At 54.0% G+C, this 16,701-nt stretch overlaps 1 protein-coding gene across 3 annotated transcripts in view; it reads right to left on the minus strand.

Moving 5' to 3' along the window:
• Positions 1 to 16,701, minus strand: part of CDH22 (cadherin 22) — a 119,985-nt gene that overhangs the window by 13,568 nt on the left and 89,716 nt on the right. For all 3 annotated transcript variants that reach the window (XM_047747017.1, XM_047747019.1, XM_047747018.1), the window contains exon 8: positions 9,111 to 9,247. In XM_047747017.1, the coding sequence (XP_047602973.1) occupies positions 9,111 to 9,247 (137 nt within the window). The remainder of the gene's footprint in view (positions 1 to 9,110; positions 9,248 to 16,701) is intronic.

The raw sequence follows: 16,701 nt of genomic DNA on the forward strand, positions 1-16,701 counted from the left end.
ATGCCGGGCAAGCCGTTATTTTTAAGAGCGTGTTGCCGGAGAACTTAAACAGACAGAAGGTGGGTGCATTTGGGAGGAAGGCAAGTGGGGAGGGTGAGGCCCACTGCCAGGACCAGGCACCTCTCTCCCGGCTGAGGTGGGGGGCGGGCACAGGGGCCCATGCGCCATGCAGAAGGGCAACCCTACATACAGCAGGGTCAGCCCCTCCTAGGGGGACATGCTGTGGAGGGGCTGGGTCCGCTGCTGGTGAGACCCCCACTATTGAGCCATTCCTTTATGATCTGTTGGACCTGTTCTGGATGCTCTTTTTTTTTTTTTTTAAATCTCTAGCTTTATTGAGATAGAACTCACAAATAACATGGTATAAGTTTAAGGTGTGCAACGTGATGTGTATATATATATGTATATATATATATACATACATATTGTGAGATGTTTCCCATAATCAGGTTAGTTAACACATCCTTCACCCCACATAATCACCTTTCTGTCATTGTCCTGTCTCCTCTTTTATTATTTTATTTTATTTTTTGGGAGGGTGGGGCCAAGGGAGAGGGAGAGAGAGAATCTCAAGCAGGCTCCTTGCCCAGCACAGAGTCTGATGTGGGGCTTGATCTCATGACCCTGAGATCATGACCTGAGCTGAAACCAAGAGTCAGATGCTGAACCAACTGAGCCACCCAGATGCCCCCTTACCTCCTTCTTAAAAATGTTACAGGTCACTCCCTGGGAAAGCCCTGAACCCTTTGGTGTGGCTGTGGATCTGGGTCCTGGAGGTGGGGCAGCGGAGTGAGCAGGGAAGGGATACGCCTCTCTGCTGCTAAGTTGTCACCTGCAGAACTGATCCTGGGGACCCCTGAATTTGGGGCTGGCCTGGAACCCCCAGAGTCTGTGTGCCCATGACATCATAGCCACCTCCAGCCTGGCTGCACATTAGAACCACCTGGGAAGCCTTTAAAACATACCGATACCCAAGGCTCTGACACTGAGGTTTTTCAATGGCTGTAGGAATTTATTATGTGGCAAGGGTTGCCAACTACTGGCAGGTGGACCAGTCCAACCTGTTGTCTTGCTTCTGGTGGACTTGCTCTAAACCTCTCCTGATCACAGTTAACAGCATTTGTGATCATTGCTAATAATTAATTCATAAGTTTACCATCTTCAATGTTTCTGGGATAAGACAAAGACTCCATCAATTAAATAATCTTCACCCATGCACAGGACTTTCCAATTGATAACAAACTTTCTTATCTATAATCTTTCTTTTGACCCTCAAAACAATCTGTAAAGGAGGTCTTGTTAAATCCATTTTGTAGATGAGAAAACTGAGGCCCAGAGAGGGCCGGGACCTTGCTCAGACCTACAAGGGAGTCAGCACAGAACTGGGTTGGGTGCTGGGTCTCCCGCCTCTGGTCTGGTCAGTGCTTGGTCTAGATCCAAGGCCAGCAGGCCCTCCCGCTGCCTGGGGATTAGCACCAACTACTCTCGGACTCAGGTCCAAGCAGCCCTTCCCCGCTGCCCAGCAGCAGGTGCCCTCTCCCGGGGCTGGGTCCTTCATGGGTCCCAACCCCCTTCTTGGCATCTCAGTTCAGCTGACTGACATGCAAATTAGTTTAATTATTTCTTCTTCTAAAATAAATTATATTTTGCAGTAGCTGCAATATGTTGTGTCAGGCAAAATTGCATTCAATATTTTTAAACTAATTGATGCAGCCTTGAGGAAGGCTGATTGACAGCCCAGAGCTGAGCAGGCCCACAGCCTTAACCGGTTCCTAGATGAAAATTAAACGTGCTTCGGCCTGGGGCTCCTTCCCTGAGCTAACTCGCTAGGAATCCGGGAAGGTGTCAGGTGAAGCTCTGGGGGACCCCGGGGGCCGAGGAGGTGGGCTGTTCAGTGGGAGCCTTGGGAAGAGACTGGACTGGGTGGGGTGTGCTGCTGTGCACCGTGGGCAGGTTGCCTTCCTTCTCTGGGCCTCAGAGTCCCTTATGCATAAAAGACATGGGATCGGACTAAGCCATCTGGAGCTGAGGCTTCTGGGTTTTGCTGACGACTATGAATTGAGCACCTTCTTTGTGCCAAGGACATAGCAGTGAGCAAGTCCTACGCGGTCTCTCAGTCTAGCGGCAGGGACAGGCAGTACTCAGGACTCCGATAAGAGCTAAAAGATAAAGGTTCAGGAGCCAGGTGGGTGCAGGGATATTTTCCCTGGAGTGACCTTTAGACTGAGATCCAACTAGGAAGGAATCAGGTGATGCAGATGGGAGAGAGAGTGTGCCCTGGGGAACAGCATAAGCAAACATCCCAGAGGAGAAGAGGAGAAGGTTGTCTATAGTGAGACTCTGGATCCCTTCCAGAAAAGACCCCAGCCCCCGGCAGGCACTCATCCGGTATCTGAACCAACCATGGACTTGGAGGGCTGGGGGCCACTGGGAAGGGAAGAGGAAGCAGAAGTTGACCTGGTGACTCTGTTAAGGGCACTCCTTCCTGGAAAGACATCAGCAAATACTTAGGGAGCCTGTGCTGTGGGCCAGGGTCTGTGCCGCCCATTTCATCCTGTCAACCATTGTGGGAGGTGGAGACTAGAATGATTGGCATTTTACTGAGGAGGAAACCCATTCAGAGAGGTAACAAATTTGCCCAAGGTCTCATAGGGAACAAATGGTCAATAACCTGGGTCTGGTTCCAAAGGGGGGACTTTCTCATCATCGGGTGGTACTGCCTTTCTTGCCATCTTCATCTGTCAGTCCTACTTGCCTCAAGGTCCCAAACAAATATGTCCGCCTCCTCCTGGAAGCTTTCCCTGACTACATCCGTCCTGGGCTATCAGAATGGGCTATCAGAATACGAGCGGAGTCCCACATGCCCACAGGCTGCACGTGATCTTCCAGCGATCTCCCCAGCCTGGACCCTTACCCTTCTCTTGAGCTCTGCTCCAAGTTTGCTCCATTCTCTCCTTCAGATCGTTGCCCAGATGCCTTCTCAGAGAGCCTCCCCTGATGACATTTAAATGTGTCCCTTGCCATCCCACCAGACACCCCCTTCCCTGCTTTCTCTCCATACCACTCACCCAACACCCCCTAGGTTTTTACTCACTTAACTTGCTCATTACCTGCCTCCCCCACCAGAAAGTAAGCAGAATTTCTGTTTTGTTTCCTGCTATGTGCATGGAACATAGTAAGTGCTTAATAAAGATTGTCGAATGAATAGGTTTCATTGCCTGTGGCATCCCTGACTATGCCACAGGGAGAGACGAAGACCTCCTTAGATGGACTGATTCTGGGGGGGGGGTTCGCACCCCCCTCCAGGATCCCTCCATCTGGGAAGGAGTCAAGCTGTGTGATGCTGTTCCTGCCTCTCTCTTCGGACTAAGGTTTTCTTATCAGTACAACAAATGGGGAGAGAGAGAGAGAGAGAGAAAAGCCCAGAGAGAAGGAGGCAAGGGAGGTTGTAAGAGTGGGAGTGAGAAAGGGGGGGGGACTGGTGGAGAAAGGAACAGGGTTGGGGGAGGGAAAGAGCTGGAGGGGAGCTTGAAGGCACCTCCTTCCCGCTCACTTGCAGTGGAGGGTGGGTAGCTGAGTCGGACCCTCTTCTCCCGTCCCCCCATCCCCTCCCCCTCCAGAGAGAATTAAATTGCATCCAAACACCAGGCTCTGATTAGAGCTGGCCAGCTGGGCAGGAAGATTTATCATCCCAATTACCCACCGGCCAAGACGGGGCGGGCAGGCCGGCAAGGGGGCTGGGTGAGCAAGTGGGGGTGCTCCAGGGGAGGGGTGTCAGGGCTGTCAAAAGTGGGCTCCTTGCTCCCCATTCCCTGTCCCTGCTCACATTTAGTGGGGGCGGGAGGTTTGGACATACTTCTCTGTCTCAAGACTTTGATGATCTCTTTGGCTTCCCAGGGGAGACTGGAGGCTTTGACTTTGTTCGAGGGGGAGTATGTGTAGTCCTCCAAAGGGGAAGGGAGGACTTCGGGGTGAATCAGGGACTCTGGAATGGGGTGGGGGAGAAAGTTTTCCTTCCTAGGCTGAGCTGGTCCTGATGTTCTGGGCTGTGCTCTGGAGACCCCACGGACATGACAAAAGCTTTATTCTGGTCAGCCTCTGTTAGGTACTCAGCAGGCACTGGATTCCGGGAGTTACCCAGTCCAAGAGGGGCCCCGGCCTGATTCACACACTTCTGTTGATGGGAAGTTCAGTGCCTCTTGAAGCAGCCCCTTCCAGGCAGTGCTATGCCAAGCCTCTTCCCCAGACGGCACCACACTCAACTTCCCTGCCCGTCCTAGCCCTGCTCTGATACCCCCAGCTCATGTCTAAGCTTGAGGCTTCACAACAGCCTATGTGTCCTCCTGCTCCAGGCCAGCCCCCTCCTGTTTACCCACGACCCTAGCGAACATTGCAACGGCAGAGCAGACCATGTCACTCTTCTGCTCAAGGACCTGCCTTGGTTCCATGCTGTCTTCAGGAGACGTCTGGCTCCTCAGGGGACACCCAAGGTTCTTCTTATAGAGGACCAGTGGGCGTCTGCATGCTTACCTCACCCCGTCTACTCCAGCCGCCCCTACCCTAACCTCTGCCCACCCCGCCCCAGCCCCCAGCTTCCCCATTCTCAGAATGGCCAGTGGACAGCTGAGCTTCTGGGTCTTTCTGCCTCGAGCACCCAACCCCCTTTCCTCAGCCTTTGAGACCCAATTCAGATGTCCCCTCCTCTGGGAAAAATTTTTGGTCTCCTTCCCTTCTGGGTGGGCAAGTCCCTCCCTGCTCCTCCTGAGTGCCCACTGCCCCCTTCTGCTCTGTGTTGTCACTGTCAGTGCATCTCTACCCTGCCTACCTGTGAGCTCCAAGGTCAGTGGCCAAGCCTTGCCAAGCCAAGCCAAGCCTAGCACCCAGCCCGGGATGGGCGGTGAAGAGAGGCCCTCCGGAAACATTAGCTGGGGGCAGACATGAGGGGGGCAGAGGGTGTCCTTGTGGCAACTGAGCACTATGCCTCTCACCCCCACCCCTGTTGTCCTCCTAAGGAGCACTGGACTGGGAGTCATAAAGCCTCACTGCTGGACTTGGACAAGTTGCTTCCCTTCCTTGGGCTCAGTCTCTTCAGCTGTAAAGTGGGGAGTGGGGATGGGGACTGGAGTCCATATTCTCTGACATTCCTTCTCTCCTCGGCTATGAATCACACATAATGTGGGTCAGGAACCACGCTAGTCACCGTACAAACACAGATTCTAATGTACATGACATGAAATGCTTTATATACAACCTTCGATATGATGTCGGGCATATCGTAAGCTTCAAATAAACAAAAGCTGCTCTTATTGTAAAGATATCGTAAAATTATTATCTTTACAGCCATCAGACACAGTGCCATTTTACAGATGAGAAAAGTAAGGCAATGAAAGCTATCCGAGCTCACACAGCTGGGGATGGAGCAGCTGGTCCCAGTTCTCGTCTGTCATGCCACCCTGCTTTCCTAACCGGGTGGGCCAGCCCCTTTAGCCATTCATTCAGTAAATATTTACACACGCCTACTAAGTGCCAGGCCTGGTATGAATAGCGCAGATGCGGATGAGATCCTGCCCTAGTGGAAGGTCCAGCTTCCTGGGGAGAAGAGATTAACTAGATACTCACATAAATACATATATAAATCATGATGCATGCTCCATGGTTTGCAGGAAAAACCGGGGTGCTCTAAGACATACGTGGCCTGGGGTGACCCAGATGGGGAAGCTTCTCGCTAATCTGCTTAACTCCTGGATATTCCTGGTGGCTAGAGACCGCCACCACCACCACCCCACACTCCAGACCGGCTTAGGGCCAGACAACCCTGGAGGAGGGGGGCTGAATGCGGCCCCCGGCACCTCCACCCCAGCACTGGCCTTGCAAGTCCGCACCCCTGTCTCTTTGAAGACTGTCCCTTTACAACTGCCCTTTCCACCGAAGGATTCAGACACAAATTGTACTTTAAATTCAATATTGGTCATTAATATTTCATGATTACAAAACGTTAAAGATAATGTCAGTGGAAGGAGCGTCTGCATGGGCAGAATGGATGACTCAGAAGTTCGGGGAGAGGGGAGCCGGCATACTAAGTGGCTGGGAGTCTTTGAGGTAATCCAGTATGACAGCGGCGGCTCTCAGTGCAGCCTTCTCCAAGGTATTCACCAAGCTTGGCCACTGTGTATAAATTTTCCCCTCTGATTCTTGTCCCCTCCTGTTTGTTATGCCCAGAGCAGGTAGGGCCACTGTGACCCCACCAGCATCCTCTGTTTCTAAAGAAGCCAAATGGATGCTTCAGCAGAAGGCCATGGGCAGGCAGATCCACTGGCATTGCACTTGGGGTTGGGGCAGTCTGCTGGGAAGCAGGAGGTCTGGCGGTGGAGCCCTGGTCCTGCATGGATTTGCTCTGTGACCTTGGAACCATCGCTGTTCCTCCCTGAGCCTTTATTTCCTCATCTGTAAAGCGGGGATAATAATTTTTCCCTTGTCTCACAGAGATGCTGAGAAGCTGGAGTGGGTGGGTAATTTGTGACATTCCTGGATTCGTGCCTGGCACCAAAGAAACGTGACTTGAGGGGCATCTGGGTGAGAGCCGAGCTTTGGAGCTTTGGAGTCAGACAGATTGAGGCTGGGAATTTGGACAAATGATTTCCCTTCTCCTTCGTACGTTGGGGATAAGGGCAGATCCGATATCTCTTAGGTGGGAAGAGTCAACGAGCGGGCACACTACTGTAAAATGCCTTGTGCAGAGTTGGTGCTGAAGTCAAGTGCACAGAGTCAAGATCAATAGATACCACTAATTGAGCACTTATTAAGTACTAGGCAAGTTCTTCCCATGCATGATCCTATTGAATCTTCCCACTAGCTCCGAGAAGCAGGAGCCATTCGTTTTCTTATTGATTGATACCTGGTGAGGGTTGGGCGGGGTTGTTGATTGCAGCTCAGAGGGCTGGGTCTCTAGCCCCGTGATCAGTCTCCTATCAGAGCCTTATCTTCCCCAGGTCAGTTGCTAGGCACTGCTGTGTGGGGGAGAGGGGCGGGGTTCAGATTGCAGAGAGGACCCCGGAAAGGGAGCTCACCTGGCCAGGCTGCGGAGGGAGCCAGACAGACTTGCCCCAAATCCCAGCTCTGCCACAGCACATCCTTGGGCAAATTTCCTCTCCGAGCCTCAATCTTCCCATCAGTAAAGTGGGTGCTGGCTGGTTACTGATCATGATTCAATAAAGGCACTGAAAAACCTCTAGCCCAGAATACGGATGAGTTAAACACTGTCAAATGTTTGTGGGCGAGTCCCCTCCACATTCTTTCTTCCGTGAAATGGCAGCATTACAGACTTTGTATGCCACTTGAGCTGCTTGCTGCAAGGAGACCCACTCGGCAGAAGAAACATGATGCTTAACCCAAGAATGGGATGTCAGATAGGGTGACAGGCTGTGGGGGAGCTGTATCTGTGGGCAGAGAGAGGCCGCGTCTCCGCCCAGCAGCCAGGCCAGTCCCCCCAACGGCTGCCCTGGGAACAGGTTCAGGGAAGTAAGGAGGGGGAGCTCTCCTCCCCCCAGTCCAGCCGCCACTTCCTCTCCAGCCACCTTTTGTTACCTTCCTTTCATGCGGTGGAGGAGTGGATTCAAAGGCTCCTGAGCAGCAGGCACTGAGGTTTGAGCCAGCTTTGTATTTTCTTTTAAACTGAAGTTGAAAGAGATGGAGGGAACTTCAGCCTAGGGACTTCCTTGGCCCACGGGCTGCTGGGGCGGCAAAGTGGGAGGGCGCCAGCAGGGGGAGGAGGAGGAAGGCTGGCAGGGGGCTCACAGGGCCAGGAGGGGCTTGGGCCCCCCCATCCCGAAGTGCACGCAGGGGCAAGTTTGAACGTTGCCCACCCCCTGCCCCCCAGGCTCAGAGGTTCTGAGTTTCTCTGTTGTCATGACTGCTTGCTGGCAGCTGTGCTGGCTCCTGGACCTTGAGAGCTGATGGGGGTGCGGGGAGGGGGTGCGGAGGATGCCTGGAGACCAGGTCCAGGCAGCTTTGCTGTGCTTTTGGAGGAGGCCTGGAGCTGCCCCCTCCCCTCTCCTGGGGCTCTGTGAACCCCGCGGTCTCAGCTCCTCACCTCCATGGCCTTACTTATCTGGACCCTATGCATAGACCCCCCTCCTTGTAGCTCACCTGTGCCAGCTGCACCAAACTACCTGTGGTGCACACACACACTCTTCCTGAAAGTCAGGCCAAGCACCTTAAAGTAGTCCCAGACACCTCTCTTATCTCCACGTCAGTCATTCCATCATAAAATCCTGGGATGTCATTTTCAGCCTGCCCCCCAAAGCTGACCACGTCTCACCTCCTCCATGGCTGTCGCCCTGGGCCAGGCCACATCTTCCTGCCACTGTCCCATTTAACTTCCTCCCTCACCCCTCAAAAGATCTATTCTCATGCAGCAGCCAGAGATACCCTGTCAGGCAACTGTCCCTCCTCAGCTCTGTCCTATGATCCCCACCTTATTCAGAGTAAAGTCCGAAGAACTTACAGTGGCTGAACACTCTGCCCCTCACCAACCACACTGGCTTCCTTGCTATTCCTCCAATATGCTGGGCAAACTATCACCTCAGGGCCTTTGCACTGGCTGTTTTCTCTGCTTAGAACACTCTTCCCTCAGACATGGGCATGACTTCTTCACTTTCGTAAGGTCTCTGTTGAAATGTCTCCTCAGAGAGGCCTTCTTCTAGAAGGAACAACACCGTCTTCTTCCCAATCCCCTTCCCCCACTTTCTTCTTTGCTGGTTTCTCACTAGCACTTCACATCATATGACATCGGTACACCTGTTTGGGGACAGTCTAGCGCTCCCCCACAAAGACAGGAGATTTTCTGTCTTCAAGGGCTGTATTCCCAGTCCCTAACACAGGGCGTCGTATGTAGTGGGCGCTCAATAAATGCTGAGGGAAGAAAGCCAGCTTCACGACCAGCTTTCGCCTTTTGGCTTGGGATCCTTCCCAGGTCTTTGCTCCTCCCTCTCAGCGCTTGCCTCTCGCTATCTGGCCAGCTGTGCCGGGTTCCTTTCTTTTTGCCCTGCCTCAGCCCCGCCCCTCACTCAGCCTTCGTCCCTCCCCCAATGATAGCCCCGCCCCCGACTCACCCGCTTCCATGGCCAGCACGGTGATATTGTGCCAGCCGGCCGTCTCACGGTCCAGGCCCTTGCCCGTCACGATGGCGCCCGTGTCCGCATCGATATCAAAGATCTGGTCCAGATCCGAGTCGCGGTCAATGGCGTACCTGAGGGAGGCAGGGCGGGACTGATTGAAGGTGCCCTGGTGCCAGGTGGAGCCCATGCCCAAGTCCACCGTTCCCCCCGTCCCTTAAAGAGGGATCACCTGCCTGGGGGACACGAGGAGCAGAGAAGCCCTTTCCAAAAGAGAAGGGGTGGAAAGAGATCTGGGTTTGCCTCTCTGCTGCACCGGCACCTGCTGTGTGACCACAGGCCTCCCTCCACCTTTCCTGGCCTCAGTTTCCTCAGCTGGGTAATGGGGCTAATAATTTGCACCCCACAGTTGTGAGGCTGGAAGTGGGCGAAGTCCCTGGCACAGAGCTAGCACTCACTGTATATTCGATTCTTACCTTTCCCTAAGAGCTGAGCCTAGAACTGGGCTTGGGAAGGGGACCGGGCTGGCACGGGTGGGCAGGTGCGTGGGAACAGGTGCAAAGAATCATTCAGAGAATGGTGGGTAGGGATTATTGAATGGCAAACGGAGAACGGGGAAGCAGGCGGGCATCCGCACCTGCGCGGCGCGGAATTCAGGGCTTGGACTTGTCGGGGGTAGGGGTGGGGGCCGAGGGGAATTCTGAGCAGGAGAGAGGGGGTCGGCGTGGAGGCTCCAGCCCGGGCACACAGGCTGGTGTGGGGGTTGAGGGGGATGGCCGGCGGCCCCTCCCCGCCTGCGCAGCACGCGGGAGCTAATCTGCGGCTTTTCAGTTGCCGCGTGAAAAAGCCCTTTGTTCCGCCTTCTTCCCGGGCCTTTGTGCAGCGGCTCCAGGCCTGAAAGGCCCGTGTCCAACACATGTCTCGGGCGGCGGCCCAGAGAGGCCCCGCCAGCTCGGACCTCCGCTTCCCTGCGCTGATAACGCGGGCGGGGGCGCCGCCAGGCTGCATGGGCAACAAAGGCCTCGAATGCCAAGCAAGGGCGCATTGTGCGGCGAGGACAAAGAAGCTTGGCGGGGCGGAGCTCAGCCTGATCCACCCGGCCTCTCTCACAGGGAGGAAATGGACCCTTTCTCCATCTCCTAGAGGGGGAAACTGAGGCCCAGGGAGGCCAGGGCACCAGAAACGCTGGAGGCGCAAAGCCCCAAAGTGACCCTATAAGCTAAGGGGCTTAGCTACATTACAACTTCCCCAGGCCTCAGTTTCCTCATCTGCTGAATGGGAATAATGACACCCAGTGGGACTGTCCGCATCTGGAGAGTAGTCAGAGCTGTGTTTGAATCCTAGGCTACTTAGTCTACCTGTGTAACCTTGGGCAAGTCACTGGACTTCCCTAGCCTCCGTCTGCTTATCTGGAAAAGGGGGTGCTGTATACTCCCTCATGCTGGTGTGGGTTAGAGGAGCTAATGCATGAGTCTGGGCATAGGCACGGGTGATATCCCTTACTCTTTTCATAGTTATGGGGGGGGGGAGGTGAAAATGGTGAACACTATGGCCAACTGGAAAAGGTTGGGGATAGCGGGCATTACAGCTAGTCTCCTGAGCCCCCATCAACTCTCCTCCCTGTCCCTAAGCTGCTAAGCCCACATCCCCCTTGTTCCTAACCAACCTGGGTCCTCCTGACCTGGGTGAAAGTGTATGGGGGGCTTCAGACCCAAGATGATACTTCCTTCCACTAGCACAGCACTTAATAGTTATAGCCTGCTTTTCCTTTAGCCATCCTTCCGTGCACTCCTTCATGCCTAGACATTAACTCAGTGCCTTCTCTGTACTGCCCTGTGCTAGGTCCTGGGGATAAAAGGGCAAACAAGACACATGAGGTCCCTGCCTGGCATCCTGTGAAGCTGATGGGCTCTCCCATTTTGCAGATGAAGACAGTGAGGCTCAGAAAGGAAACCTGCCAAGCTTAGGACGGCCAAGTATGGTTGAGCAGGCTGTATCCTGCACAGAGGTATCAGGCTGAAGGGTGAAATGGGGTTAAAGTCTACCCAGTGTTCAGCTTGCCAGGTGTCCTAGGGAGGATCTTCTCAAAAAGGGATCTTTTCCTTATTTATGCGAAGATGCCATGAAGGCTAGTGATGACCGTGCTCAAAATTGCACAGGAACTGTCACAGAATTGGAATTTGTACCCAAATTTGGGACTCTCTACCCAGAGTTCTTTTTTAGCTCATTGAACCACCCAAAGCTGCAAAGCATGGAAGCTCAGGTCTCCTTTGCCCTCAGCCTGGGCCTGTCAGATGTTTGGTTCAAAGGAGGTAGAACCAGACTCCAAGTGTCAGCTCGGTTGGAAGGAACCTCCTCCTGATTTTACCAGTGCAGGAAGAGAGTCCAGGAGAGGGCCAGGGTCTGACATAGCCTGGGCTCCTGATCGCTGGGTCAAGGCTGGGGCATGAGACAGGGCTTGTGGGAGGAAGCCTACCACCTTCTTGCTTCTCCTGTTCCTGCTTAGAACTCCCTCCTTTTTTCTCTCCTCCCAGTTTTCTCTTTTGTTCCCTCCTGGAGGGGGAGGGGGGGCGGGCTCGGAATCTAAGTGGAGGCAGCTGTTCCCAAGGCCGTGGGGCGGGCCGCAGGGACCTGCCATTAACCAGCAAAAGACTTGGGGCTGCAGGTCAGTGTGGCTGGCTGAGCCCAGGTGGTTTTGTTCCAGCTCAGGAAGCCAGCCAGTGAGTGGGAGGGAGGGATGGAGGGGTGTGGGATGAAGCAAGGAGTGGGGCCTGGCAAAAATGGGGGGGGTGGCGGGGCAAGGCTTAGGGACCTCACGTGTAGGTGCAGGAGTTGTGTGTCTGGTCGGTGTTGTGGGTGGAAAGTTGTGTGTGTGTGTGTGTGTGTGTGTATGTGTGTGTGTGTCCTGAATATGTGAGTGGTGTGCATGCCTGTGTGTGTGTGTGTGTGTGTGTGTGTGTGTGTGTGTGTGTGATACTCCTTTGCTATTGGAAAAGCTGAGGCTCGAGAGGGAGCTGCTTAGCCCTGGGTGTGGATCCAAGTCCTGTCCCTGACAAGTCACTTCAATCTTTGAACTTTAATTTTGAGCAAAATGGAGATGATAATCCTACCTTGCAAGTTGCTGGGAGGATTAAATGCCTGGCAGGGGGATGAGGTGCCTAGCTGAGCTTCAGGAAAATTACTCCAGGAGAGACAATGATTGTTATTCTAATTACTATTCAGAATGTCTGGTTAGTGGGACACAGGAGTCCCCCCAGCAGGTGTGTGGTCCGTGTGCCCGGGGTGGGGGCTGGGAGGCCCTATGTAGGGAAAGTGGACCTCGGAGTATCTCCAGCATGCTGGGAAGGGTGGGGGGCGGCTGTGGGTCTAGAATGTCCCGATCCTCATTCAGTCAGGGGGATCGGATGGCAGGAAGGGGAACCGGAGCAGGTGTGGGTGGAGGAGGGCAGAGAGAGAGTGTGGATGGGTGTCAGCTAGTATGTGGTGCGTGTGTGTACATGTCTGTGCACACTTGTAAGGGAGGCCCTGGAATGGTGGTCTGGAGTGCAGATCAGGTGCCCATCTGCCTAGGTTTGAAACCTAGCTGTGTGGCCTCGGGTAAATCACTTGACCTCTCTGTTCTTTGGTTTCCTCCTCTTAAAAATGGAGACAATAACAATGTCTACCTTACTGAGCAGCTGTGAGGACTGGACAAGTAGATATCAGTGGAATACTTCTAGCAGTGCTGGGAGCCTGCCACATGCCCCGTGGATTAGCTCCTGTGTTTTTTGCCAGACAAGACTTCGTGCCAGGCCTGTAGGAGGCCTTCCCATACATGAGCTCCTCCCATCTTCACAGGCACTGTTATAACCCCCATTTCACAGATGAGGAAACTGGGCTAAAAGAAGCCAGGGTCCTTGCTCTGGGTCAAAAGGGCTGGTTAGTGGACGCCCATGTCTGTGCGGGGTCTTGTCTACGGGTACCCGGCTGAGGGCCAGCCAGGCACACCTGCAGACACTCGCACACACTCCAAGGGCACAAAGTGCTGCCATTGTCAAGGTCAGGGTGGGGGATGTGGGGAGGGTCCTGCTTCCTGGCCTGGGCATGAACTATGTGGTTTCTGTCCGTGCAAATCTGTGCATAGAGTGTGCACGCAGGCATGACAGAGCCGGAAGGCAGCAGGCTCCTATGTGTGCCGCCCTCCCAGGCTCCCCGGTGGGGGGGCTCGTGTAATATGTGCCTCGAAGGCTGGATGATACAGCCTCCACCTGAGCTACTAGAGGGAGAGTCTCTTCAGATGCAGAAGGGGCTCCCCGTCCCCCCAGACCCCCCACCGGGGATTCCTCTCTGTTGACTCTACCCCATCTGTGATTCTCTCTCACGTACTGCCCCCACCCCAACCTTAAGACACCTATCAAAGCCCAAACACGATGCCTGGGAATTTGTATGTGATTAGTACAGGCTGCAGATTGAAGGGTAGAAATGGGTGTCTAGGCCACAAAGGAACACAAAGGCACTGAGCGCAGATCCTAGTAGAACACAGTAGACATTTAATACCTAATTTTGGGGGGCGCCTGGGTGGCTCAGTGGGTTAAAGCCTCTGCCTTCAGCTCAGGTCATGATCTCAGGGTCCTGGGATTGAGCCCCGAATTGGGCTTTCTGCTCAGCAGGGAGCCTGCTTCCCCCTCTCTCTCTGCCTGCCTCTCTGCCTACTCGTGAGCTCTGTCAAATAAATAAATAAATAAATAAATAAATAAATAAATAAATAAAATTTTAAAAATACCTAATTTTTGAATAAATGAATGAGGCAGGTACTATCATGATGCCCATTATAGAGATGGGAAAACAGAGGCTTATTGTAGGTCCAGTGATCTTCCCACAGTTCTACAACTGAGCTGGGATTCCGACCCAGGTCTTCTTTAATTCCAGAACCCCCATACTTTCTGATGCACCCCACTGTGGAGTGCTGGCAGGAAATGAGGGTTTGTTCCCTCTGGTCCAGTGTGGGCTTTGCTGGTTTTGATGTTTGAAGAAGGCTCACCAGGGTGTAGGGAGGACTATGCTGGGCTGATCAAGGGCCTGACTCTCTGCAAGGCTGCCTAACCCTGAGATGGGCCTGTCTGAGCCCCTCTGAGCACTCTCCTCCCTCCCTCCAAAGCTTCCAAGGTTTCCCTTTGAAGCATGGAGTCCCGCTTCTCCACCTGACATTCAGGGTCCTTCCCAGGCTGGCCCAAGTGCCCTTCTGTCCTCATCTCTGCCCACCTTGACATGAGCTCACCCAGCTGATCACGCTGCTGCTGAACTTAACCTCCCGGATCTGCGACTCTCTTCCTGCTTCCGGGCCCTCACCCTCACTCCAACCAGGAACATCGTCTCCCTGTGCCAACCTCACCTCTCCAGCCTTGCTCAGGGGCCACCTGGGGAAGCCTGGGCTTGTTCCTGTGCCCTGAGCACTCGCCCCTCCATGGAGCTCTGCAGTCCTCAAGCCCTGGCCCTCAGCCCAAGACCACTCAAACTTAGATCTGTTACTAGAGGCCTTCACATGGGGACCTAGCCTTTGTGTTGGCCTATGTCTGATTCATCTCTGTGCCTTATGCACCAGGGAGGACACCTAACCACAGAGAGGGTAAGAAGCTGGGGTAAAATTCCAGGAGGCTGAACTCAGGAAGCAGATAGTCATGGGTTAAATCACTCCTGGCCCCTTCAAGCTGAATGATACTGGGAGAGTCACTTCTCCTCTCTGACCCTCAATTTCTTCATCTGTAAACTGCGTATGTTACCCCCTGAGGGGGAAAGGCAACAAGATGAGGTACTTTCCACTCTCCCCAGTGCAGGAACTCAGAAAAACCGCTCTGTATATCTGCATCTCTGTGTTCCGCAGGTGCCCAGGTAAAATCTCCCAGGATACCACTTACTGTCTTCATCTCCAGGAACACGCCAAGCTGCCTCTGCCCCAGGACCTTTGCACTTGCTGTTCCCTCCACCTGGAATGCTCTTCCTCACATCTTTGCAGGCTGGCTCTCACTTTATCATTCTGATCTCAGCTCACCTGCCAACTCCTGGACTGCTCCATCCATAGTAGCCCCTGTTGTCACAATCCTCCTTATCATATCGCCCTGTTTAACTCCTTCATGGCTCTTATCAGCAATTATTTCCTGACTGGTATCAACAAATGTTTTACGACTGGATGACTATCTACCCCTGGGAGAAGGCAAACTCTCTGTGGGCAGGGACAAGGTCTTATTACCACTGGTTCCCCCTTGACTCAATGTGTAGGCACTGACTGAGTCCACGACCCTGAGGACTAAGGAGCTGAGGAGGCCATCTGGGCTCTGGGTACCACATGTACCCTGGGAGGTGCCCTTCAGTCTCTCAGTGGCCCCTCACTGTCCCCTGCAGAGAGGGCGCTTATCCCCAGCTCTGCCCTCCGCTGAGTCATCGCCTGCGTCCCTGGGCCTGGCTCAGCACACGAGGAGGAGTTGGGTAAATGTTTGTGGTGTTAAATTGGAGCTGTCTCAGGCTCCTCACCGCCTCCCTGTCTGAGGAGCCCCAGGGAAGGGGCCGGCAAAGAGAGATGAAAGAAGGTGAGAAGCTGGTTTCAAAGTTGGCCCTTTCAGTGCAGATAAAAGCCGGAGGGAAGGGAAACCAGCGGAGGGAGGAGGGAGAAGACTGAGAGGGGGTGTGAGAATGACAGTGCAGGGGAGAGGAGTACACACAGGAGCACTAACCTGGGAGGTGAGGACTCAGCTCCTACTCTTGGCTCTCAACTCCCCGGGGGGGGGGGGAGAGCCCAGGAATGCCTCCTCCCCTCCCTGGGCCTCGGTTTCCTCACACACATGGGTGATAATCCCTTCCTGGAGGGAGAGAGGTTTGTGGCCCAGCCGGAGGCTAGGGGGTTGCCGGCAGACCAACGGATAGCCTGAGTGGAAGGGCAGCAGAGGAGCTCAGAGGAAGCAGGACGGTTTTGGCAGTGAGGAAGGCAGAGGCAACCCCGGTCCTCTGGCCCTCTGGCCTGAGTCTGAGCTCCTCAGCCTGCCCTTAAGGCCTGCCAGACCTCAATTTCGCTGCCTCATCTCCCTCAGTCCACTGTAGCCATCATGATCTGCTCTTCTCCGGCACATCTACCTCTGCCTCCATATGTCCGCACAAGCTGTTCCTCTGCCTAGAATGCCCTTCACCTCGTATTTACACCTGACCATCACCTGACCATACCAGCTCAGTTCATTTCCTGCCTCCTCCAGGAAGTCTTTTAAGACCTCTGAGGGTATTTCCCAATCTGGGAGCCCATAGGCAGTTAGGCAGGATGGCATCTCTCTGTCATCACCCAGGGCTGCCATGTAGGATGGCATAGGCTGTGCACTGCACAACCCAGAGAACCATTCACATAGATGATGAGGGGAATGTTTCCCATCTGGAACCATGTAATGTAGAGATCCTCAAATTAGCTTCCCCTCTCCCTCTCTTCAATGCTCCACACAGAGACTGGCAAATAGCTGGTTGAGGGATTACTTACTGATTCTGTACAGGGGTTTCAGGGAGGAAGCAGGGAGCTCGGGAATCTCCTTCTGGTCTGTCCAAAAACGGCCCTCCCCCAATCCTGGCCTCCTTT

This window comes from Lutra lutra, chromosome 9 (assembly GCF_902655055.1).
Source record: "Lutra lutra chromosome 9, mLutLut1.2, whole genome shotgun sequence".
NCBI lineage: Eukaryota > Metazoa > Chordata > Mammalia > Carnivora > Mustelidae > Lutra > Lutra lutra.